At 41.5% G+C, this 27,346-nt stretch overlaps 1 protein-coding gene across 2 annotated transcripts in view; it reads left to right on the forward strand.

Annotated features, from left to right (window-relative positions):
• ATP13A3 (ATPase 13A3) overlaps positions 1-27,346 on the forward strand; it is a 172,425-nt gene that overhangs the window by 104,673 nt on the left and 40,406 nt on the right. For both annotated transcript variants that reach the window (XM_077487469.1, XM_077487470.1), the window contains exons 12-17: positions 1,939-2,096; positions 2,229-2,417; positions 2,972-3,033; positions 13,991-14,141; positions 16,308-16,424; positions 23,759-23,776. In XM_077487469.1, the coding sequence (XP_077343595.1) occupies positions 1,939-2,096; positions 2,229-2,417; positions 2,972-3,033; positions 13,991-14,141; positions 16,308-16,424; positions 23,759-23,776 (695 nt within the window). The remainder of the gene's footprint in view (positions 1-1,938; positions 2,097-2,228; positions 2,418-2,971; positions 3,034-13,990; positions 14,142-16,307; positions 16,425-23,758; positions 23,777-27,346) is intronic.

Genomic DNA, 27,346 nt, shown 5'->3' on the forward strand with positions numbered 1-27,346 from the left:
GAAGGCTCACATATCATCGTACTCAGTAGGAGAATCTATTTTGGGGTGTCATTGTTGGTATCTGCAGCTACAGCCATCATTCAGATATCAGCTTTTTCAGCTGGGGTTTCCCTACACCATAAGAACAATCATAACGGCTGTTCCACTGCTTGATCGTTCTTACGGGAGGCGAGAGGGGATGTCCTCCCCTCCCGCCGCCCTCCGGTGCGTCTACCGACTCACCGCTTTTATTTTAGGCTTTCCAGCCTTAAGGTGAGATATGGGGTCTTATTGACACCATATCTCACTGCAAAGAGGACCTGTTATGCCATATTCCTATTACAAGGAATGTTTACATTCCTTGTAATAGGAATAAAAGTGATCCAAAAAAAATTTGGGGGGGGGGGGGGGGGGGGGAAGTGTCAAACTAAAATAAATTAAAATGAACAACATGCAGAAGCGAACGGATACGCAAGTCCCGCCCACATATGAAAATGGTGTTCAAACCACACGCGAGGTATCATTGTGAACGTTGGAGTGAGAGCAATAATTTTGGCCCTAGACCTCCTCTGTAACTCAAAACATGTAACCAGCAAAAAAATTTAAACCGTCGTCTATGGGGATTTTTAAGTAGCGAAGTTTGGCGCCATTCCACAAGCGTATGCAATTTTGAAGGGTGACATGTTTGGTATCTATTTACTCGGCGTAACTTCATCTTTCACATTCTGCAAAAACATTGGGCTAACTTAACTGTTTTGTTTTTTGTAAAGCACATTTTTTTCCTAAAAAAAATGCGCTTTCGAAAAATTGCTGCGCAAGTACCGTGCAAGATAAAAAGTTGCAACGACCACCATTGTATTCTCTAGGGTCTTTGCTAAAAAAAAACAAAAAAAAAAAAACATATGTAATGTTTTGGGATTCTATGTAATTTTCCAGCAAATGATGATTTTTACATGTAGGAGAGAAATGTCAGAATTGTCCTGGGTGCTCCAGAACGCCTGATGGCGCTCCCTGCATGTTGGGCCTCTGTCTGTGGCCACGCTGTGTAAAAGTCTCACACATGTGGTATCGCCATACTTTGAAGTAATAGCAGAATGTGTTTTGGGGTGTAATTTGTGTTATGCATATACTATGTGTGAGTAATAACTTGCTAATATGACAATTTTTTTGAAGAAAAATAATATCTTGATTTTGCAAAGAATTGTGGGAAAAGACAACTTCAAAAACTCACCATGCCTCTTTCTAAATACCTTGGAATGTCTTCTTTCCGAAAAGGGGTCATTTGGGGGGTATTTGTACTTTTCTGGCATGTTAGGGTCTCAAGAAATGAGTCAGTACTTCAGGTGTGATCAATTTTCAGCTATTGGCACCATAGCTTGTAGACTCTCTTCACACAGACCAAATAATATACACCAATTTGTACTTATTTTTACCAATGATATGTAGCAGTATAAATTTTGGGCAACATTTATCAAGAAAAATTACTACGGTAATTTGCTACATTTTATATCAGGAACTACGAAAAATTAATTTCTTTACAGGATTTTCAGTCTCTTTTCTTTTATCGCACAAAACATAAAAAAACAAAAACCCAGCGGTGATTAAATACCACCAAAAGAAAGCTCTATTTGTGTGAAAAAAAAGGACAAACATTTCATATGGATACAGTGTTGTATGACTGAGTAATTGTCATTCAAAATGTGAGAGCACTGAAAGCTGAAAATTGGTCTGGTTATTAAAGGGGTTTAAGTACCCAGTGGTCAAGTAGTTAAATCCAAAAAATCTTCCCTTTTTTTTTTTTTTTTTTTTTTTTTTTTTTTTTGATTTAAAAGAAAACAAAAATTGATTGATTTATATCCACCCTGATTTTCAGTACGTGTATACCCAGCTTTAGTGTTACCAAATCCTTACTGTCTCTTGCAGAATAATGAATTTACCTGTTGTGTGTTGTGCCCCCAGGATTCAGCACATCTAAAGGACAGCTTATTCGCTCCATATTGTATCCAAAGCCAACAGACTTCAAGCTTTACAGAGATGCCTATCTATTCCTGCTCTGTCTGGTTGCAGTGGCTGGGGTTGGGTTCCTTTACACAGTTGTAAATAGTATTTTAAATCAGGTAATATTGTTGGCTTTTATATATTGATATTTATTTTGAGTTAGCAGAGTTAATATTGAGCGATAAAATAAATAAATCAAGAATGCGTTTATCAGGTTTTAACAGTATATTGTGTCCTCTGTCTGTTATTAGGTCCCTGCTAGCACTATTATTATTGAGTCACTTGACATCATAACCATTACAGTACCTCCTGCCCTTCCTGCTGCTTTAACTGCTGGGATTGTGTATGCACAGAGGCGCCTGAAAAAACTTGGAATCTTTTGTATCAGCCCACAGAGAATAAACATTTGTGGACAGTTAAACCTCATATGCTTTGACAAGGTAAATATTTTTGTTGCTTAACTGTACTTTTCATAGACCACAGTTCTCTGAGTGAAATATAGGTGCTCACTCATACTTTAATACACACATTGCCTTTAAATTGCTTTAAGGTATTACATGTTTTTAAAAGTGAATTATATTGATTAGCAAAAATGCAGGTAAATGCATCCAAAATGCACAGTGCAAGACTATTCACCATTGCTCTGCAACTTTGGTGAGAACAGGTCCAGTTATATCATCACGAGATACAGCATGCAATAATGAAGCTAAAATTTACATCGTCGGATACCTGAGGGTAATGCTGCTTTGTAAGCTGTTGATTCATGTGAAGTCTGATTTTAATAATTAGAGGAATTTAAGAAGATATTGTAATTCATTTTGCATACATTTCAGATGAGGTAAAAAAGAGAATTCTGTGTTTCAGGAAAACCTTCCTTTTTTTTTTTTTTACAGAATTGTTTTGTTAGGCTTTAACATAGAACAGATTTATAAGCTATATTTGTTCTCTTTTTTTTAGAAAGACGTTTTTAAATGTAGCGCTCTTGTGTTTTCAGACTGGCACTCTTACTGAAGATGGCCTGGACCTTTGGGGAATCCAGAGAGTAGATCATGCACGGTGAGAATTTACATGGGCTCCTCATACTTTTGAAGTGAATAATTCCACGTGGAATGTGACATGGATCTCAATGTCCTATATTAGATTCTTGTACATTACCTGTGCTTGGATATGTTAGTGGTTCTGGAACACAGTAGACAAAAAATAGGATTTTTTTTTAATTTTTTTTTTTTACTTATGGTAAAATTCTCTTCTCTGTGCTTATAGCAGGGGACAAAGCAGACATCGTTTGATTTTAACTGTTGGGTTATAGTGCTGCCTGTAGGAGTTGGACACTGCTGTCTAGAACTTCCATCTGTTAGAGGTAGCTTAGTCTTTGGCCATACACGGAGCTAATTTTGTCTGGTTCCTGATGAAATTTTGCCATCCTCCTACCCAACATCCTTCTGAAAAAGTACTGGGCGGAAAATTGTCCAATCAGATGCAACCACTTATTCTGACAGCTGCATGACAAAAAAAAGTCTGTGGCGGGTTAAAGGATGCAAGACAGTAGTATATCTGAGACCCAAATGACCCCTAACAGAGATCCTAAAAAGGAGGTGGAAGCCTGCATGTCAGGCGTGGTTGCCTTGCCAGAAAAACAGAACGCCTTATCCATAGGTTTCTAACTAGGGAGCAACCAGTCAGTGCTTACAAAATGCCCTGATAACAGTAACCGCTAGCAGACCGGAAAAGCTTGTCTAGAAGAAGCCAAATATACTTACTACTCCTGCTGTACCAGTGCCCCATGCAGCACCTGTCCTCCAGCAGTTTTAGGCGCAGCTTTTTGCTCATGGATCCATCAAGCACATGCTAAAGCCACATCAAGTGAGGGCAGGAAGCCTTGGGGCACAGTGTTTCCTAAACAGGCTGCATTCAGCTGTGCTCTCCTAGATGAAAGACCTCCTGTTCTCTGTACCCCTTATTCCCTTGAGCATGAGCGGAAGTGAGGGCAGTAGGTCAACAGCTCTCGCCTAGCCACACGTAGGTCACACCAAAGCCTTTGGACTCAAGCAACTGGCCAGCTGACCATGGAACCGATGACGGGGAGTGAGGTAGGGTTGACCAGCACGTGTCCCTAACAATCCAAGTGTACACATATACTCAGGGAGGTCCTGGACCGCTGTTCTGTGCAAGGATACCACAGGGGAAATGGTGGGCTTTCTCTGGCCACAACCAATGTACTGCCAGACTGGCCGGTCATATGTGCCCCACAGGATCAGACTTGCAGTCAGCTAAAAGGGAAAAAAAAGCTGTCACAAATTACCTTCCATAAGGAGCTGCAGGCGCTTGTTTGCTGGCCTAGGGAAACTTCAGGTGTTTAGATTTTCCAGTCTGTTACCCAGCCACCTGTTAAATGAAGAATGTTGTAGACGAACCTGCTATGACGTGGAACTGCATGCATTTGGCAGCTGTACTGGGAACAATAAAAGGATCCAAACGCATAGGCACCTGTTTGAAAAAAATACACCAATCAGTTTGTAAAATTTTTTAACTTGCTGCATGCACGGGAGTGACGTCAAGGGAAAAGGCATAATGAGCTAGTATGTGGTGCATACTAGCTCATTATGAAATACTGACCTTAGAACGAGGCGCTGGCATCTCACTCGGTCCATGCTGAGGGAGCGGACATGTTCCCTCTGCGTGTCTTCCAGCTATCTCGGCTCCGACGCTGTGAGTGGCCGGAGCCACGATGTCGTCACTCCCGCGCATGTGTGCATGAGTTTTCTTTCCCACAGGGTCTGGTGTCTGCCGGACTTTCAGCCGAGAATCCCCGGTTTGCATGCGCCGCTGAAGTCAGCAGCTCATTGCGAGGGGAATATCTCCTAAACCGTACAGGTTTAGGAGATATTCTTTTTACCTACAGGCTTACCTGTAGGTCAAAGTTAAAAATTTGGCTATACAACCACTTTAACCACTAACTGTCTGGGGCATGTTTTCCACATACTCGTTAAAATCAATTTTTTTGCTAGAAAATTACTTGGAACCCTCAAACATTACATATTTTCTGAAAGCAGTGGCCCTGGAAGATAAATTGGTGGCTGTTGCAGATTTTTGTCACAAAAGATTTGCACAGCCATTTATGAAATGCAAATTTTCTGAAGAAAGTGCACTTACATGAATTTTAGTGCATACAAATAGAATTCCCAATTTTTGTTAAAACATAAGATGATGCGTTGAATAAATAGATACCAAACATGTCAAGATTTAAAATTGTACACACCTGTGAAGTGGCAAAAAAACTACAGTACTTAAAATTGCCCATAGGGGACACTTTGAAAACCTTTACAGGTTATCAGTTTAGAGTTAAATGTAATAATGCTAGAATTATTGCTCCCACTCTGATGTTTGTGGCAATAAATCATGTGTGGTACAAGCACCGTTTTCATAGGTGTGACGTGCAGGACATGCATTGGCATTCACATTTGTGTGTTAACACAGAGGGACAGGGTCGCTTTTAAGTTTATTTTTTTATTTTTTTTTTCAGTTATTTTAATTGCATATCTTTTACACTTTTTTTTTTTACTTTTTTTTTTTTTTTACTTTATTCCTATCACAAAGGGGGAACAAACCCCCTTGTGATAGCTTTGGGTAATGACAGATACACTTTGTGGAGGCTTCGGGAGTCTGTTAGACCCCTGATGTCTCTCCTCTAAGGAAGCTGTTCAAGCGCAGATTGTGTTTGATCAACTGCTTCCCTGGCTGTAACAGCACTGAAACCTGAAGTCATGAAATGCTTGTCGCTTCCAGCTTCATTCATCACAGACATGTTACTCCAGCTACTTTGTGGGCACTGTCCCAACCTCTAAACGCACTGGCGGGAGTTGGGGGGGGGGGGGGGGGTGCGCTATCAAGGCACTGTAAAAGTGAAAACTGCCAAAGATCACTTTTGCAAGAAAGCTGATTACCTACTTTAAAGAATATGTAAACCCAAAATGTCATATTACTGATATGTGCCTGCTGCACCATGTACAGTACAGACCAAAAGTTTGGACACACCTTCTCATTCAAAGAGTTTTCTTTATTTTCATGACTATGAAAATTGTAGATTCACACTGAAGGCATCAAAACTATGAATTAACACATGTGGAATTATATACTGAACAAAAAAGTGTGAAACAACTGAAAATATGTCTTATATTCTAGGGTCTTCAAAGTAGCCAAGATTAGAAGGGGGGTAGGTTGCGCTATGGAGCAATTAGCTAAAAAGTGAATTAAGGATAAAGGATTCGGTAAGAGCAGCCTCTATTAATTTCCACCCATTTGGGTGGAACAATGGAATAAAAAGAGAGAAAGGAATAGATATGGTGCTATACCATTTTCTGCTAAAACCGCATGAATAAATAAGAAAATCTGATTTGCATAGAATTCTCAGCGTGCTGGCAATTAGTGAAAAATAGTGAAATTAGGGAGTAGAAATAAAACCATAAAGTGAAAATGTTTGTCAATAAACCATAAATGACTATAACAATATACTATTCCCTTGTTACAATTATTAAAGTGCAAGTGCCAGTGAATATACATGTGCCAATTTTTACGTCCACAGAGACCAAAAAATTATATCTGCATATCATAAATAAAACATAAACATAAATTAAATTTAAAGAGGAACATTTTAAATTAAAAGGAAAATTTTGTATCTGGACTGCAGGTGAATAAGGTGATAGTGATTTGTCAGGTTGATGTGGCAGAAAAAATTGGTGCAGAATATGAACAAATTAATATTGCAATTGGTGACTCAATATATTAGTGAATAAAATGAAAAATGTACAATAAAAATTAAAGATGAAAAATATACAATAAAAATGGGGATAAGCTAAAATAGGTGACGGAATCTTCCGTGAGTGGGGGAGGGGGGTGACTTCCAATGTTGTTCCTAGTGCTCAGTGGCCACTTATATAATATGCTCTCACCAGAGAAAAGACCCCATCCGGGTTGGATCAGCCTTCACAGTATCAGCCACTGTGTCGCTCTCTGGCTTGCTTCTGGTGTGATGCTGGGGGTCCCTCGTTTCTCCGTGAGTGTAGTGTGCCACGTTATATATGATAAGAAAGAGGCATATCCATAGTGTGATATCGTTTTAAAATGTGGAGTTTATTCAAATGAATTAAAACTACTTACAAGAGAAAAGGTTGCAATTGCGTTTGTTTGTGTTGTACAGCTTTAAAAGTCCCGCTCGGCTTCCTCGCCGTCTGAGCTAAAGGTGTACGCTGCCTGGTACAACACAAACAAACGCAATTGCAACCTTTTCTCTTGTGTTCAGTGATCAGACTTTATCGTACATCATGGGACACAGAGCGGCCATAGTAATTACTATGTGGGTTATGCGCCACCTATAGGTGAATGGACACTGGCAGATCAAACAAACAGGAAGTCCTCCCCTATATATATCTATATATATATATATATATATATCTATATATATATATATATATATCTCTATCTCTATCTCCTCCTACAGAGGAAGTACCTCAATTTTTTTTTCACCAGTGTCTGTAAGGTGTTGGTCACTGATGTGATACATGTGCTCTTGGAACATACTTGGATTCTCTGGAACGGTTCTACTGAGAATCAAGAATTTCAATTGGATCCATTTGAAAAAGCTGGAGGGGCTCAAATAGCGGGTCTTGCGGGGGTTGCTCCTTGGACACTCCCAGTCCAGTGGGACCTAATGGTCTTGAGTGCTGTATATTCACACGGTTGAGCCCCTGGAAGCCAGGTTCAGAGAACTTCAATTACAGTACTTGGACATTTCTTATGCCTGGGGTCAAGCAAGGAAGTGGCACCTGCAGATATGTGAGAGGGAGTTTCTTTCCATTCTCCATTTAGGAAGGGAGATTGGCCTTGAGTATCATTAAAAGTCAGATTTCATCCCTATCCATTTTTCTCCAGAAGCCTTTGTTTCTCACTCCTTGGTTCATACTTCCTACAATGTGCAACGCAGACAGCCTGCCTGCAGGCCACTCTTCTGTCCTTGGGACTTGAATTTGCTTTTGTCTATCGTTGCAGAGGCCACTTTTTGAACCAGTTGGGAGACTCAGTTAGTCCTTTATCTCGGAAGATGGCTTCTTTGGTTGCTTTTACTTCACCTAGTGGAGTGGCAGATTTGGCGGCCCTTTCATGCAAGGGACTGTTCTTTGTCTTGCATCATAAGGTGATGTTGTGTTCCCATCCATCTTTATTCCCTAAAGTGGCTTCTAGTTTTCACTTGAATCAGGACAATGTCTTGCTGCCTTTTCTAATCCTTAGTTGGCAGGAGTAAAATCGCTGCATACTCTGAAGGTAATTCAGGTGGTCAGGAATACTTGGATTGTCAGCCCATGTCCGGAATCTTGGATTGTGCTGCCAGTAGAGCCCAGGAAAGGCAGGAGGCATCCAAGTTAACTATTTTCATTCGGTCCGTTGGTTAACTATTCAAGTCTATGGATTGAAAGGGTGAGGTCCCATCAGGTGTCAGTGGTTTAGGATTTTAAGGCCACTACAAGGTCTTTGGTTCATACATTTACAGGGTTTTACCAGATGGCAATCAAAGCCACGGAAGATACTGCTTTTGGCTACAGTATGTTACAGATGGCAGAATAAGTCCTCCTTGGGTGGCAGTTTCTGTGATTGTGTCTCCCTCCCCTCAAGGGCATTGCTTTAGAACATCCCACATATTAATTACTATGGCTGCTCTGTGTCCCGTGATGTACAACAAAAAGAAAAATTTATTTTTCTACTTACCTGTAAAATCCCTTTTCTTGGAGTATATCACAGGACTCAGAGGTCACTCCCATCTTTTTTGGGGATATTTATTGCTTTGCTACAAAACTGAGGTACTTCCTGTGTGGGAGGGGTTATATAGGGAAGAACTTTGTTTGATCTGCCAGTGTCCTATATAGGTGGTGCATAACCCACATAGTAATTACTATGACTGCTCTGTGTCTCGTGATTTACTCGGAGAAATGGAATTTAGACCCCTTTTACACTGGGGCGTTTTACAGGCTAAAAATAGCGCCTGAAAATGCCTCATCTGCAGTCCCAGTGTGAAAGCCTGAGTGCTTTCACACTGGAGCAGTGCACTTGCAGGACGTTAGAAAAAAGTCCTGCAAGCAGCATCTTTGGGGCAGTTTACAAGCGGGGTATACATTGTGTTTCGGCGCGAAACGGCGCTTTTAACCCCTTCTAGGTGATTAAAAGCACTCCGCTCGAATAGCTGCGCTTTACCGCTACAGTGTGAAAGGGCTCTTACGGGTAAGCTGTAGGAAAAACACACACACACACACACACACACACACACACCCCCCTCCCCCCTACCTTTTCATTGGAAGGCTGTGTGCTGCTATTTCTCCTCCCCTAGCTCCTATGCAGCTGAAAACAGAGTGAGTGTGATCACTTGTACAAAGGGGAAAAAAGGTATTTATGATGTTTTTTTTTTCTTTTTTGCTTTTACCTTCCATTTCTACATTGACCTCTTGCCTACCAGGCTAATTCTGAAATTTTTCTCCTACATGTAAAAATCATAATTTTCACTAACGGGACACGTCAGGGTTGCCCACTATCTCCTCTCCTGTTCGCACTGACTCTAGAGCCTTTTTTGGCCACGGTCCGACTGAACCCGGATATACAGGGAGTAACCGTGGGGGGTGTGCAACACAAAATATCGGCTTACGCCGACGATATGCTATTTACGTTAACTAACCCAGGTATTTCCTTACCCAATCTACTCAAGGAATTTGAGATGTATGGGAAGTTATCCAATTTGAAAATTAACTTTAACAAATTGGAGGCCATGGGGATGTTGCTCCCGCCACGGTTGCTCACTGCCCTGCAATCCAGCTTTCCATTCAAGTGGACTCAGACCGCCCTGACCTATCTAGGCACTACTATTCCTCCGGACCTTGCAGACCTTTACGCATGTAATTTTCCCCCTTTGCTGACTAAGACGCGACTGCTTCTGGACTCATGGCAGAAGGGGACCTATTCTTGGTTTGGCAGATGTAATCTACTTAAAATGTGCATCTTACCAAAATTTCTGTATTTATTTCAGACTCTGCCGATCAGGATCCCCCCTGTTTATTTTAAACAGGTACAGGCGCTATTTACCCGTTTTGTCTGGGCACAGAAGCGGCCTCGCATACCGCGTTCCCAATTATCTCTTCCAAAGCGACACGGAGGTGTGGCGTTACCAGACGTTCGACAGTATTATAGTGCCTCCCATCTGAGTAGAGTGCTTGACTGGGCCCGCAACCTTCCCACTAAATTGTGGGCCCAGATAGAACAACATCAGTGTCCGGTCCCGCTGAGGTCTGCCCTATGGTGCAGGGCGGCGCTGCCGAGGGAAGTGAAGACCCATCCGCTTATAGGCAACACCCTGTATCAGAGTGAGAGGGCGGCGCTTCAACGCTCCCTAACGACCACGTCGTCCCCCCAGACACCGATTCTAGGTAATCCTAGATTCCCGCCAGGCCTACCATCGACGCAGTTTCGTCGTTTACGTGACTCCGACCTTACTAAGGCATCTCAGTTTGTAACACGCGACGGATGGGTTTCTATTGGTGCCCTTATGGACCGCAGGGGTCCCTACGGTTTAGATTTTTGGGATGCCGTGCGTCTGCATCACTTCCTCCAATCTATCCCGAACCCCTTGGCTCACTCTAGATCGCTGACGGTATTTGAGGAGTACTTCTCTGGCACAGAACCTATCCCCCGACTTCTTTCTCAAATGTATGGGCTCTTAAATACGCCGCCGCCAACGCACCAGATCTCCAGTCTTGCGAAATGGGAGAAGGACTTGGGCTACACCTTCACGCCCGCACAGATTACGCGGGTTTTACGGTTTACCCTAAAGTCCTCAATATGCACCAAAACACAGGAGTTGAATTATAAAATCCTCACAAGATGGTACCTGACACCTAGCCGCCTCCACCTTGTTTTCCCGGACACGCCCGCACATTGCTGGCGCTGCGGGGAAGACCGGGGTACGCTCCTACATGTTTTTTGGTCCTGTCCCAAGCTCTTGGACTTTTGGACTGCAGTCCGCAATATTGTCCAGAAGTTCACGGAATGGCAAGTCCCAAATGATCCAGCCTTTTTCCTTTTACACTTATCGGACTTGCCCCCTAAGAGATATGCGCGGTCAGTCTTGCGCCATCTTACCAACGCGGCCAAATCTTGTATTCCTCTGCTCTGGAAACAGCAAACTCCCCCTTCCGTAGCCATGTGGTTGAGGAGGGTGGAAGAAATTAACAAAATGGAAGATTTGATACTGACTGCTCAAGATAGGCAGGAAGTATACCGGAAAACGTGGTCACTCTGGAATGTGTTTGTGTACTCGACAGAAGGTAGAGCCCTTTTGGGGCACTAAGGGGAGTCGGGGGGACTGACAAACATTCGGGCGGGGGACTCCGAGTTTCCTCCGTTTCCCTTTCCTAATCCTTTCCTTCCCCCTCCTTCCCCCATCCTCCCTTTCCTTAAATTCTTCACCCCCTCCTTTCATTAGCTCTTTCTTCTACACCATTCCCCCCCATCCTCTTCTGCTTTTCTCATCTTCCCCCCCTCTTTTCTTTTTCTTATGTTTTTACAACGTTGCAAACTGTTCCCTTATGCATGCGACCTACTGATTACCTACAGTGGCTGCGAGTTCGGCCTCTAGATCTAGACCTTGAGTTACTCACTGTACTTGGTATATTTGTGGACCCCCTTGCCGGTTTTGGCAGAGGGGGGACTTCTACTGAGGTCGATCCCATATGACGGTGTATTAAGTAGTTGATAGTCGCATTTCCTGTTACTATGCTGCACACTATGGAGGCTGCGACCTTCACTGTCTTTATTGTCACTTTTTGTTCCTCTTTTTTTTTCCCCTGGGGGATCTACCCCATGTATGTGAAAACCTTGAATAAACTTATATTTGCAAAAAAAAAAAATCATAATTTTTTTTCCCTAGTGAATAAAATGGCGGTCATTGCACGGTAGTTACTCAGCAATTTTTGAAACTTGTGGTTTTGTTTTTTTGTTTTTTTTGCATTAAAATAACAAAACCGTAGTGGTAGCCCAATTTTTTTGCATATTGTGCAAGACGATGTTACGCTGAGTAAACGGATACCTAACATATCACGCTTTAAAATTGCACACGCTTGTGGAATGGGGTCAAACTTCGGTACTTAAAAATCCTTTTCAATTTTCGCTTTCATTTCATTTTTTTTTTTTTTTTACAGGTTACATGTTTTGAGTTACAGAGGAGGTCTAGTGCTAGAATTATTGCTCTCGCACTAACATTCGCGGCGATACCTCACGTTTGGTTTGAAAGTTGTTTCCATATGCGGGCGCGACGTACATATGCGTTCGCTTCTGCGAGCGAGCACGCAGGGACAGGGGTGCTTACATTTTTTTATTATTAACTTTACCTTTATTTTTCTAGTTTGATGCGTTTTTTGTTTTTACTTTTTCTTTAGCACGTTTAATACTATTACAAGGAATGTAAACATCCCTTGTAATAGGAATAGCGTGTGACAGGTCCTCTTTACAGTGAGATCATTTTTGTTTTTTCCCCCCCTTTTTCTCGGGGGGGGGGGGGGAATCCTGGCTTCCCAGCCATGGCGACAGCATCTTTTCAAATGCAGAGGCCAGGAGTGAAAACATAACATCGCACTCTGGGGACAATCTGGCTCGCCGGAAATCTCCTCTGGTCAACATCCACCGCCGGTCATTTTTCTCCGACTTACCGATGGTAGGAGTGAGCCGGGAGACATCGCTTCCCGCCGCCTATAAGAACGATCAAGCGGCTATGATCTTATGGTGCAGGGAATCACCAGCTGAAACAGAAGATATCTGAATGCCTGTAAATGCAGGCATCATTCAGATATCACCGCTCAAAGCAGACTGTCATATGACATTGGGCGGACGGGAAGCGGTTAACCTGTGTGGGTTGTTTTACAAGGTTAGGGTTTACAGTCACTTTAAAAGACCGTAGCAAGATTATGGCTGCATAAGCCTGGTATAACCACTTGCTGTTCAGGATGTATACCGTATATTTAAATCCTATACACCAAATTAACAGAAAAGAAAGTCTTATGCCCAATACACTAATGCAGGCAACACAGAATGGTGTGTTGTAGTCTGGATCTGGTCTGAGCCACTGTGCCACTTAAGGGCGGGGGGGGCGCAAAGGGGCAGAGGGGGATCTTGATGTGAAAGGGGATTGGGATTAGAGGTAAACTATACTAGCATCTGAATTTTGAAAGCTTTGTGCAGAATGCAGGAAAATGATGATCCCTCCTTGGGGTATAGCCCTTTTTCTGCAAACTACATCTGTTTTCTTACTGAGAACCTTATCTTATCAGTGTTCTCTAAAACTGTGTATAAGATCATTCATCCAGTGAAATCTGAGCTTGTTCTGGGTCAGTGACTTCAAGCATTTAAGCCAAAGGATAATTGGGTTGGCTAGCTTTCAGAAGGAAGGCAGTAGCAGCACACATATGACATATGTCTAATTCAAGTTAAGGCCCCTAACACACTTGTGCGACTTTTCCTGTGACTTTGGACATCCGAGTCACATGACAAGTTGTACCCAGTGATTTCCAGTGATAACCATTCATATCTGTGTGACTTCAAGTCGTACCGACATCAAAGTAGTCCCTGTACTATTTTGGTCCAACTTTGATGTGAGTTGAGGTCCATAGACCAAGTTTTCACAGGCATTCCCATAAATTGTGGCAAAATCGCGTGACTTTTAAGTTGTGGCAGTGTGAAAGGGGTCTAAAATTGCTTTTATATTTGGTGCTACTTCATCTTGCAAAGTAGGGCAGGTTCAGACATAGATCAATTTCTAAACATTCTTCAAGATAAAGGATTTTTTTTAAACTTTAGTGTTTTTAATTAGCCCTTAATTTAGTCACTCCTTTGTTAAACACATGCACTTAGTTACATAACTTAACTGTAATTCTTTGTTACAATATTGTAATTTATTCTAATTACTCTTTTTCTGTAATAATTTCAGGTTCCTTCTGTCAGAAGAGAAAGCTTGCAGTGAGAGTTTGGTCAAGTCTCATTTTGTTGCCTGTATGGCAACCTGCCATTCACTCACAAAGATTGATGGAGTGATTTCAGGTGATCCTCTAGACTTAAAAATGTTTGAAGCCATAGGATGGGTGAGTGGTCTCGTCTTTCTTCTTGCTAGTTACCCATGCTTAGTTTGATGTTGATTTTCTTCACATTTACACACACAGCATGTTGCCCTGAGCTGTTCAGTGGGTGATATAGTCAAGAAATTTGCTGTTCCTCTTATTCCCTCTTTTTGTAGAACTTATTTGTGAAATCCGGCTATCATCCAAAAGGCCTTGTACCTAAATACTATGGAAAAACTTACCTCTAGCAATCATTATCGTGCTTTGTTTAATTTGTATTTCCATGTAGGTTGAAAAAAGCTTTAAAATGCAACATAAGTAAAACCAAATTTAAAGTAAGAGTGATGCCCTTTATTCACTAAAACCCCTTTCAAATGGGTGGACTGATTGGATCTGCCTGTCAGTTTTTTAGGACCCAATCAGACGCTTCATTATCCTCTATTTTCCTCTATGGAGCAGCGGATGTAAATGGACATATGTTCGTTTGCATCCACTGACATCCGATCCGCTAAAAACAGATAGGGAACCATTGATCAAATCGGATGGCAATCTGGTGTAAACAGACATCTGTCCGCCCATAGAGGGAGAGTGGGCTGTGTCTGTGTCCACTCTGCATGGACACAGACTCAATAGCTGTCTGCTCAGTGAGGATTAGCGGACAGGGTTTCGACTGCCTAGCTTAATCTAACACTCAGTGGCCTGATACTTATCAAGAAGGACTGCAGTGCAAATAGCTGCCCGGTGCAGTCCTCACCATACCTAATATAAACAGGCCCTAAAACAACATATTTATACACAGAGCAGGGAGATAAAATGACATCCAACCTTTCCCCGACACACAGTTTTAGCTGTTTGTATAATGTTAGGCTATACAGAAAATAATCAGGACTGGGTAGTTTTATGAAAGTTCTAATACCCCTTGAGAGGTCTTGGAATATTTCACAACTGTGAGCTGTTGATAGTAAAGTCTGTTTGATATGTCTATAAATCTTTGATCACAGGCTTTAAAGAAAACGGGCTTTGTTGTCCAGATGTAATAGTTTCAGTTAAAGTGACAAAAACTACTTTTGCTTCTGTTTAGGCAACGTTGAGTTTTGGTGTTTTTTGTAGATACTTACATTCCCATTCAAAGTTTTCTCATTGTGTTTTTATGCTCCATATCACTACTGTAAGTCTGCAATTGCTTATGTTGTACCATTTGCTGCAGAAATGGTGCCAGAATCTGTTACTATACTGAAAAGAACTTTAAATGGCTTTCGCGCATGTTGGTTAAAAAAGTATAAGAAAAAGACAACTTCTCCTGCGCTCTGGTGTCTCGGTCTTCAAAGTATGATACCGACAGTTTGAGATGGTAGTGTCAAAAAAGGTCTTGCAGCCCTCCTTAGAATATTGGGTATTCAAATACTGGAGAAAAGCAAAACAAAAAGGGAAGGCGCACTGACCTAGTGCATTACCATAAAATAGAGCTTTATTGAAAACAGAACACATAGCAAAATGGCTACTCACAAACAAGTATTGATAAAAGGCATAATCAATACAATTGGATCCATCGCACCGAACATCGACACATCCAGATCTGATGGCCTGGCTCTGAGGAAAGGGGTTCTCCCCAGAAACGCGTCAGCCATTTACGTTGGGGTATTCATCAATCTATCTATCTGACATCAGATCTGGATGTGTTGATGTTCGGTGTGATGAATCCAATTGTATTGATTATGCCTTTTATCAATACTCGTTTGTGAGTAGCCATTTTGCTATGTGTTCTGTTTTAAATAAAGCTCTATTTTATGGTAATGCACTAGGTCAGTGCGCCTTCCCTTTTTGTTTTGGTTAAAAAAGTATACCTGTGGCATTTGTGCATTTAGATCTATAGGTCTATTGTGCAGGATATTTAGGCGCTCTCTGTCACACTCTTCCATAGGCATCCCTGGTTTGGAAGTTCTAACGCTGCTGGCTACATAATGCCAGGTTAGCAACTCACTAGGTAGTGATGCGAGGTAAGAATAACTACTATGAAACATCTGTGTACTTGGCCAAGTCAGCAGTGGTGAGATAGATCATTCTTAAACTTAGCCACTTAGGTCACAGAATTCGCAGAAGCTTTGTTGCGTTTAGAATGGTTCAGCTATAATTTTGAGTTAAGGAATGGTTAATTTATCTATTTAACAGAATTGCACTATTGCCTTTTAGATCCTGGAAGAAGCCACTGAGGAGGAGACTGCACTACATAACAAGATAATGCCAACAGTTGTTAAACCTCCTAAACAACCGGGCACAGAGCTCAAACCTGCAGACAGTGAGGAAATGGTATGTGTAGTCCTAAAAATAGTTATGTGCTATTTTTACATTTTTAAGTTTTTCATTATTCTAAACTTGTAGTTTTTATTACTTCTCAGTCTTCTCTTTGTGAGCAGCAACAGAAAACAGCCTTTAGCCTATTGATGAGCTAATTAAAGGGCTAGTATGTGTATATGTTATGTGTATGTGCAGCAGATTTCACAGATTAAAAATTACATGCCACATGTTATGTTTTTTAAAACCTGAACGGTTATGCACCACAGGCTCATAGAGAGTTTAAGATCCATAAAATGTATTATGAATTTTGTTATATGACCCCGGTACCTTTTTTATGAAGAGACCTCTTAACCACCCCAGACTTGCCACTATAATTAACTGGCTGGTCAGGGGATCTACTGTTGGACTGATCTCCCTGTTCGTTATTTTTTAGTTGGAACCAGGATTTCTTAATTATAAGAACTTACTTTCTTTTTCTTTTTTTTTTTTGATTGAATTTTATATATGGTGCTTGTTTGATTTCTTTTGCTCTTTCTATACAATTTACACTGGGTTTTATTACTCTTTTCACTTTAGTTTTCATGCATATTTAGCGCAACTTTATGTTTAACTTCTTTGATTTGATCCATAATTTGATATTTGATGGTTTATAGTTGCAGCCTTTAGGTTTTGCCCCAAGCGCGATATTTTTTGTTTGTTTACGATCTACTGTTCTGACTGGACCATTTAAAATATCCTCCAAGTATTATGCAAAAGTTAAGCACCATCAATGCGGTTGCACGAGGCCACAAGTGACATTGTGGTAGGTCCTAGTGAGGTGCATAAGGCAAGCACTAGCAGTGGGGTGTTACAACATCAGCCATGAAGAATATGGGGAACACGGTCCCAGAAAGGCTGTACTGGTGTCCCAGAGTGACTTTTCAATAATTTTTACTATTCTTTAATTCAGTAGCGGCCTTATCCTCCATTTACAGTCCAACCAGTTATTAAAATTTTATCGGATATAATCGGTTTTTGAGTTTCTCTTTTTTTGTGTTCACTGAGAAAATATATATTCAATTGCCAGGAATCCAGATTCCAGCTATATACCATGCCATTTAAGTGAAGGCCTGTCACTGTTTTAGAATTTAAAACATTTCCTGGCCTGACCTCAAAAAAGAATGAACTGCAATCATATTGATCCCCACAAACCCAATCCACCACGTCAATATATTCTTCAGTCATGCCATTTGTCAGACTGTTGCTAGCTGGATTGGGCAGATGGATACTGAGAACACAATCCTATCTTTGAGGACCATGTTCTGCTGAAACAATTGCAGCTCATGCCTTCAGTGCTTCATTTTGTGTTGATGTCCTAAACCTAGAGAATGTACTTTGCCAGGACTCCAGGATTTACACTGCACTTTGTGCATATACACAGAACTTTCTGATTAACCACTTGCCCACTGGACACTTAAACCCCCTTCTTAACCAGACAAATTTTTTAGCTTTCATTTTCAGCTTTCGGTGCTCTCACATTAAGAATGACAATTACTCAGTCATGCAACACTGTACCCATATGATTTTTTTGTCCTTTTTTCACACAAATAGAGCTTTCTTTTGGTGGTATTTAATCACCACTGGGTTTTTCATTTTTGTAAAAAAAAAAAAAAAATGCATATTTCAAAGTTTCTGTAATAAAATGTAGTAAATTCATAATTTTTCTTCATAAAATTTGGCCAAAAGTTATACTGCTACATATCTTTGGTAAAAATAACCAAAATCAGTGTGTATATTTGGTCTTTGTGAAAGTTAGGCCCTCAATAGGTGTGATAAATTTCCAATGATACCACCATAGCTTGTAAATCTCATTTCTTGAGACGCTAACAAGCCAGGAATGTAAAAATACTCCCCAAATGACCCCTTTTTTTTGGAAAGTGGACATTCCAATGTATTTAGTAAGAGGCATGGTTAGTTTTTTGAAGTTGTAATTTTTTTCCCCATGTCTCTTTGCAAAATGAAGATTTTTATTTTTTTTTCTCAAAATTGTAATTTTAACAGGTTATTTCTCTCACATGGCATGTGCATACCACAAATTAACCCCCAAAATACATTCTGCTACTCTTCCTGAGTATGGCAATATCACACATGAGACTTTTACACAGCCTGACCACATACAGAGGACCAACATTGAAGTAGCACCTTCAGGTGTTTTAGAAGCATAATATACACATCTCGTTTCTCAGCCACCTATTACACTTTTGAAGGCCCTGGCGTACCAAGACAATGTGTGCCGATGAGCACTCTATTGGCACTAATGTGGCACTGTAGGGCACTAATGTAGCACTAATGTAGCACTGTAGTGGCACTGTGGAGCACAGATGAGCACTGTAGTTGCACTGATGTAGCACTGATGGCACAGTAGGGCACTGCTGGGCGCTCAGACTCTCTACCCTCCACACACACTGTTTCGGTGTGAGGAGAGAGTTGAACCCCTAGATGACCCCGGCTTGTTTACATTCTGCTTGCGCCATCATTTGACTGAGAGATCATGTGGTAAAGGGCCGCTGTCATTGGCCCTTTATCGTGATCCGTGACACGCCGGGTTCACACGGACAGCCCTTTCTGTGCACGGGAGCGTGATTCTGGGAGGATGTCATAGTTGTCCGACCACGCTATAGCCGTCATTCTGCTATGGCCTGGTCGGTAAGTGGTTAAAGGCCTGATCTGCTAAGCCAGCTTGCAAAAGGCATCTTTTACGCAAACTTTTCAATGGTGAACAACCGTTTGGTGATTCTCTTAAGAAATACATTTGCCAAGGAGGTTACTGGGAATTTTTACCCCATAGAAAACAGTCTAAGCTGTTGGCTACTACCCTGTCTCAACTAAAGTGGGCTTTTTATTACAAACCTTGATTCCCAAAACCCTTCTAAGCTTAACTAGCTTACCCTTCACCTAGCCCTTCTCTTAATGAAGGGGAACCCTCACTCCCCAGCATGAAGGGCAGCCTGTTGGCATTTGCACTAGTCTGGATCAGATCTCTGAGTCCAATCTGTCATTACCAAGGGCTAAACAATAACATTTCTATCCTTGCCCCTCTTCTATTCCTAGTCTCAAATCTGCAAGATTTACCTCAGAGATATGCAAATTTGTGGGCTGCCCTGTTTCCGCATCAGGCACAAGGAGTGGTAATACTAATTCCTGTTGAGGAAAAGGTTCTGTGGGTTTTACTCAAATCTATTTGCAGTCCAAAAACCAAGTGCAAGTGTTCGCTCCATTTTAGACCTAAAATCCCTAAACCGATATCTACATGTCTGCAAATTATACATGGAGTCTGCGAAATCTGACAACGCTTCTTGGATCAGGAGAGTTTCTGGCGTCAGTGGATATCCAAGTCTCCTGGGTTCACATTCCCACTTTCCTGTACAGTAATGCTTTCTACATTTTTACTTTTGGGAGACCAATAGTTTGCCATCTGTGCTGTCCTTTGCTTCAAGACATTCACAAGAGTGCTTGCACCTTTCCTGGTCTTACTACAATCTCAAGGCATACATGTCACAGGTTACCTAAACAATCTTATACTGAAAAAATTCTCAGCCATGATCCTGTCTTCTAACATCCAAAAGGAACATCCAGTTAACTCAAACTTTCGATTGGCAGATCAACTTCAAGAAATCAGTCCTCCAGCATTCTCATCACCTGGAGTATTTAAAGCTAATCTTGGACATGGCCCAGGCCAGTTTTTCTTCCTCTGAGAAGGCTTGCTTCACTGAGGTCCAGCTGTTGGATCCTCAGGTCAACCAGGCTTCCATTGATTTGCTTCTGCATGAGGGTTTTGGGCTGCATGATGGCTTCCTTCAGGGCTGTTCCCTTTTCCCATTTCCACTCAAGACCTTTGCAGCTCAACATTCTCACAATGTGGGATAAGCAGGTCACTGTCTCTGGATCTCCTGCTACCGTTGTCCAGCTGTGTAAAAATCCCTTTGACGTGGTGCATTTCCAACTCAGCCCTAGAATCTGGACAATAGTTCTTCCCTTCCCTGTAAGATGACCACATGTGCAAGCCTGATGGGCTGGGACAGGTTGTACAATTTCATGACTGTTCAAGGAACCTGGTCCCCATAACAGTGAATGCTCTCCATTAACATTCTAGAATGGAGAGCAGTAAGGCTGACACACTGGGTAGCGAATCACATTGTGCTTTTCCATATGCTGGAAGTGAAAATTTTGCCAAACGGCCTTCCTGAGTCACCAACGGCTGGACTCTGGGGAGAGTGGTCCCTTCAAACTGAGATTTTTATGATGCTTCATCAGAAATAAAGGGCACTGCATGTGGACATCATGGGCTTCAGGTTTACAAAAAAAAAAAAAACTGGGCAGGTTTGTGGCCAGGTCAAGGGATCCTTTTGGCTTTCACTGTGGATGATCTGGTGGTTCCTTGGCCCCTATTCCCAAAGGTATGTACGTTGTATATAAATATTTTCTATTGATTGCTTCACAAGGTAAAGAAAGGATGGATTCTGGCGATCCTCATTGCTCCAAATTAGCCCAGGAGAACTTGGCACACAGAATCCTGGTGGACAAGCCAGACCTCCTGTCACAGGGCCCTCTGTTCCACCCTGCTTCTTACTTGCTGACTCTCTCATTCCCACTTTGCTACTTGTAGGGTTTATCATCACACCTAGAGATCCTACTTTGGCTGGTGCAAGGGTGGCCGCCTCAAACCCCTCAAATCCTGATGTTCGTCTAGGCTAGTCTGGACCAACATCTAGCTTTTATTACTTTATAGGGAAAGGTTTCTGTCTTATCTGTTCTATTCCATGAACTTTTGCTTTCTCACTCTTGTCTAGACCAACGTTCAAGGAGTTGCTCATGTTTATCCCCCACTCTGACTACCTGTCTTCTTGGAACCTGACTTTGAACTGACTTGGGATATCCAATTGGGGATCTCACAAGTAAGCTGGCCTATTTGGTGGCCATTACCTCCATCAGGCTTGTCTCCGAGTTGAGGGCTCTTTCTTTTAAGGAGCCTTTTCTTGCCTTACATAGAGACAAGGTGGTACTAAAATCCTCTTTCCTCTCATCAAGGTTGTCCCCTCTTTTTTTAATCTCGGAGGATATTGTCCCTTCCCCTATGCCCTGCGAGAAAACACTCTATGGGGATTTCACTCCACTGCCTGGTTGTGGTCAGACTGGTTAGGGTCTATCTAACTGCAACATCTTCCTTCAGAAAATCTTTTTTCTTTTTTTTTTTTTCCCCCTGAAAGCCCCAAGAAGGGACATTCTGCTACCCTTTTCACCATTGCTAGTTGGCTCATGCTGATCATTTGCAGGGCTATGGCAACATTCACATGTCGCTTATTGAGAACACGGGTTCCTGCTAGTGTTTTTAAAAAGCATGATTTACAAGTAGAAACACGTGACTTGTATAGGCTGCCCTATGTATATTTCTTAAGATACATACTTTGTGCTAAATATGTTTGGACCAAATTTTTTCCCTGAACCAGGCACAATTTTACACATGCACTTTACTCTGTGAGAATTGGGCCCCACAAGGGCACTTTTAACAGGTGGATGTTCTACTGATGTGGGCATCAGCCATCGGGTGTTTCATGCTGTCACCTGAGTGTTGCCTTTCCAATGACCCTTGTGGACCTTTTTTGTTGCTATTTGCTATGTTGTTGCCCACCCCTCAGTTTATTGCTTAGTGATGTCCCATGGTCTCTGAATTCCTCATTTTCTGCACTGCACAATTAAGGTAATGGGGAATTTCGACATATCAGTAAATTCCATATCTTGGATTACAGTATAGGATACAGATACCTACCTCTCCACTCTGTCCTCTGTTTCTCCTTATTTCTTGATTTGAAACTGGAGTCCCACGGAGTATGTGCAGTCATATGAGTGTGCATTGGGGACATTCCCAGAAAAGCTTTTGCCAGTGCCCAGTCACCTGATGGCAGTGGTATATAACCCAGGGGCTGTGACTCCTTGTCATCTCGTGTCCTTTACCCCAAGATATAGAAAACCTGTGGCGTTAAATGAGGTCCTCGAAAAGACTCGCCATGCTTGGGCAAATACTGTACAGTAGTAAAGGAAGTTCTTATGTATTTAATACCCCTATAAAAGAAAACTCCACCGGTCTCAAAATTTATTTGGGCACACTATTACATGACTGAGTAATTATGTCATACTGTAACCGCACTAAAAACTGAAAATGGCATGGAAGAGAGGGTGTGTGACATACTAGTATTAAGGCAGTTAAAGTCCAAGATCAGACTGCTGGAAAGCTGGGCTGCTGCTTTGTGTGAGAGATCCATGGTCCCATTTTCTTAAGTACTAGCATTCCTTGGTGCAGTAATTCAGTTAAAAAAAAAAAACATATTTATTACTCTATATGCAGCTTGGTTGCTTTACAATAAGTAAGTTTGGAATGCATGTCTGGTTTTCATTTGTCTTGTTCTGTCCTTGACACACCCATTCCTTCAGTTCAGTTTTTGGTGTCACAGGTGTGGAAAGTGAGGGGAAATGTCTTCTAAATTGGTTTCTGTGCAGAGCTGCACCAGATTGTGTATCAAGTTTTAGTAAATCAACCCCTATGAGTTTATTGATCATTTGTGTAGCATTTTACAGACTGCTTGGCCTGAGGATGGTTGGATTTTACCACCCTGAATAACATTTTGTGCAGCTTTAGGTGGAAGATCAAATTTGCAACTGGGTGACATAACCTTTTCACATTTGTGGTAGTCTTTGCCGCTCTCAGTGGATCACTTTTCAGAGGGGACAGAGCCTCCTGCATGTTTGTTTTTTTGGGGGGTTTTTTGTTTTTATTTTTTTTTTCAATTTCAAAGGGGATTTTGTAATGAAAAAAGGCATTTTAAACCCAGTACTGTAGTACAGCACATGCTTTCAGCTAGACATAACTATAAATACAGGCAGTCCCATAGTTACAAACATCTGACTTACAAACCACTCCTACTTACAAACAGAGGGGGGGGGGGGGGGGGGGGCAGTGAGATGAAATTACCCCATGGAAGGTAAATTCACTCCTGTAAGAGTTATTATGGGTTATTCCACAACAACCCAAAATTTTCAAAATCCAATTGTCATTGGGACAGAAAGTGAGCTGAAATCTTCTGAACAAGGGTACCGACAGCAAAACAAATGTTACGGGGGTGTTAACCCTTCTCTACGCTATTCAAAAACCTTATAAATATTTTTGGAGCTACACCTAAAAAATATACCAGTTCTGACTTACAGGTTCATCTTAGGATATCATGTTTATAACCCAGGGACTGCCTGTATTGGTAAAACAAGGTTGCAGTTTAAAACATTTTTATAATTTTTTTTTTTTTTCTGTTTTACAGGAACTGTTTGAATTACAGGTAAGAAACTGTTTGCAGCACTGAATATAAATTATCTCATTACATTTTACTATCTCTTCTCTGAATTGCATTTTTAATCTTGTCCAATGAGGGACTATGGAATTACAAAACAGCCACCTCAAACACAAAGAAAAACCAGACTTTTTTAAACCTTAATTAGCATATGTATCAAAAACTCCACAGTCCACGGTGAAGAAAACTATCATACTTTTTACCAGTTAAAATAAATGTAATACCTTAAATAAAAAAAGGAAATAAAAATATACTGTATGTATTTTTCTCTGTTTTTCAAAGTTGGAAAAATATATGGTACTCCTAAAACAGTATTTTTTAATTGTTGGACTTTGATATGTTCTACTGCCACCTACTGAAGGAATGAAACACTAACAAACAGGGAAAATGTAAGCCAGCCTACAATATAAACCCTTCTCTATCCATCAGGCTTCACTTTCTTGCTAGTGCTCTTTGGATGGATGCCCTTTCTTCAGTCAAATGTTACTACCCTTTTTTTTTTTTTATTTCTTCCACTGCCTTCAGTCAAGATTCTTGCTACATTGCTGTTTATCCTATCTTATCTGGATTAGCCTTTCTTTCCCCCGCTTGACTTTGCGGTACTGTACCCTGACCCCTGTACTACTCTGCCCTTAGGTCTCAAACTCAGAGATAAGCTAACCCCTCTGAACAGATTTCTGCTTGAAAGTGCGCTCCGGATTCAGAGATTGTGGGGCAGATCCTTGAGTCATTTTTCACAAAAAAAACAAAACAAGAAAAATAGCCCAGACACTTTAAATGAGATGAGAGAGGTTTAGCCAATGTCCATTGCAAACACTGAGACATAATGTCTGCATTATGTTTACATACTTCCCTGTCCACATGTATGTACATTTTATTTTATTATTATGTATGTGTATTTACTGACCCAGCAACTTTTAAGTTGCATTGTTGCTCATGGATGTACAACATTTGTAATCAATCTTTGTATATTTAATTTCATCTGTGTTGTGTACATTGGATATTGTGCTGGGTAACTAACAATTATTGTTGCAGCTCTGTTACAAAACATTTTGAAACAAATACATTGACTTTGTCTCAGTGTTTGCTGTGGACATTGGCTAAACCTCTCTCACCTCATTTAAAGTCCCAGGGCTATTTTTCTTGTTTGTTTTTTTTGTGCACCCTTCTTTGAGTAGTTTTTCTCTCTAGCTTTCAGACAGAGAACTTCCCTTTAAGCCCACAGGTTAATTCCTTTCCTTGATGCTTTCTTCAGTTTATTATCTTCATGGTGCTACTGCACACGACTTCCAGACCTACAGGATCAACCAGTACCAGCTTTAGGTGTCTCCCACTAGGGGGTTAGATTCTCAGTGATGTTTTGGCATACTTGATAGTACTTGGAGCATTTCCCCTTGTGTTCAGTCCAGTGCCCTCTACTGGTATTCTCGTTGTGTAAGGTAAAGCTAGACCAGACTTTCCAGGTCCAACATTGGCAGCTACCTGACACTAGTATTAGCAGCCCTCTTTAAAAAGGCCCACACCTTGTGTACCTTCAGCTCCCATTTCATTATGCAAGGAGTTCATCCCTTCTGTATGGAGGGAATGTAGGACATTGGAAAAACGTTGTTGTTTTTTCCTAGCTCCTGTCCTGGTCTCTCATTAAAAGGAGAGGTTTGCACACCTGGTTGCATCTCAGATCCTATGTGGCAGACAAGTCTTTGCTGGAGTGCCTCTCTGGATTGCAAACAGGTGGAGCACCCTAGATTCCTGCTGCAGGTACTATCTGCAGGGGACAGTATATCCGGAGTATTTTGGGGGACTATGTCACTTGGGAATGTCCTCCAAATACCTTCTTTTGTACTCCCATTATGTGAATGCTGTTAGTATTTTGGCCTTGGGGTGCCAGAGGATTCCTATCTCACCAGTTTGTGGCTTAGGTCTAATCTCCATTCCTGTGTACCTTTTTGTGGCGGTGTCTCTTGCACCCTTCTCCTTTTGTCATATTCAAATCTTTGAGTTCTCTAGTGGTCTTGGATGTCACTTGTGGGGTGCTAGGTTGTACTTGTACTATACATTCTCTGGTGTGTCTCGCTCGAGATTCGTTATCAGGCTAGTCCTGTTTTTTGTAATAAGTACCTGTTACTTCTGGGGGTTGTCCCAGCCACATCCGGTTTGTGGTACTTGCTTTCCATTTCGGGATTTTATTTTTATTTTTTTCACCTGTTTTTGGCGATTTTATGATTGATCAGCTTCTCACTGGCTCGGGTTCGGTGTTGCCTTCTGTGTGTAGTCATTCTCCTTATATGGTGACCACCCCCATCCTGGTCTGGTGTATCAAGTTGATTTTCTGTACTCCCTATTTGGTTTTGTTGGCAGTTTCCCCTATCTGGTAAGGCAGTCCCACCTCAACCATTCAGATTTGAGTGTTGCTTTGTCAGGCAGCTCCTGGACTGCAGGCAGTTCCCAGACCTCCTAATGCAGTCTGTTCAAAGTTTTTGCTGTTATGCCCATCTCCCAATCGGACTGCTTTGGAAAGCTCCAACTGTATCTGAATTCCAGTATCCCTCAATGGACAAATGAGAAAATGGGATTTTTACTTAAATTCCTTTTGCTTGGTCTTTCCTTTCCCTCTCTCTCCCCTCTCTTGAGGTCTCTTCCACCTTCTTCCCTTCTTTTGGTTCTATAAAATATATTCCCTGCAGATGGCTCTTATCTTCAGGTTTGCCTCCTACGATGTCCTATACATTTTCTAATTATGCTATTTTGGTGCTATTAGAGTTTGTCGGATTGCATTGCATACCTCCTTTTGTTGGTTTTGTACCATGAATGTGTTTACACCCATATGTTGGGAATGTCTATACTGTCTTTTTTTTTTTTTTCTGCAAAAAAAAAAAAATCTATTTCTTGGAGTCCATTTAGGTAAACTGTCCCTGTCCTTACCTGTGTTTTTGTTCATGCACTTAGTACTGCTTTGGCACAAAATTGAGCCATCCTTAGTAGAGGAGAGGCTTGGCTCATTCATTGATGGTGTGTTTATGAAGCTGGATGTTGCCCAAGAGTGACAGGTATTTGCATACAGCCACACATCAGTGATACGCTGCAGCTGTACATGGCATCCCCACATCTGAGGATACGTACAAGGATGGATGTTCGGTGACATGCGTGCAGCCACAGTTTGTCATTGACTTGCACAGGTGGCTGTGTGCAATCCCCTGACACTCCTGTGCACCTTCCAGTCATATAGTAGGTAGATGCTGGCATTGTGTCCACTGTAGCATTTGCATTTTACAGAGCAGGTTAGGGACTGACCATTGAGGGATTACTTGGCTACAGTTGGCCAGTTTAAACTTGTACTACAAAATGTGTGAACTAAAAATCCTTTTTTATTTTTTATGCAATATTTGCTAGAAAGGGGTAGATAGCAGTTTGCCAAGGGTTCATCCATAATTTTCAGTTTAAACATACGCCTGTTCATGCTATACTGAGACCCTCTGTGCAGGTGTGAATAAGCCCTTTACTGTGGGCTGGCTTAAAGGTTCACCGGTTTGCATGCATCTAGTCCTGTATCTGTTTCCC

Source organism: Lithobates pipiens, unplaced genomic scaffold (assembly GCF_037356315.1).
Source record: "Lithobates pipiens isolate NorthernLeopardFrog02 unplaced genomic scaffold, aLitPip1_a1.2 Scaffold_18, whole genome shotgun sequence".
NCBI classification, from domain to species: Eukaryota; Metazoa; Chordata; class Amphibia; order Anura; family Ranidae; genus Lithobates; species Lithobates pipiens.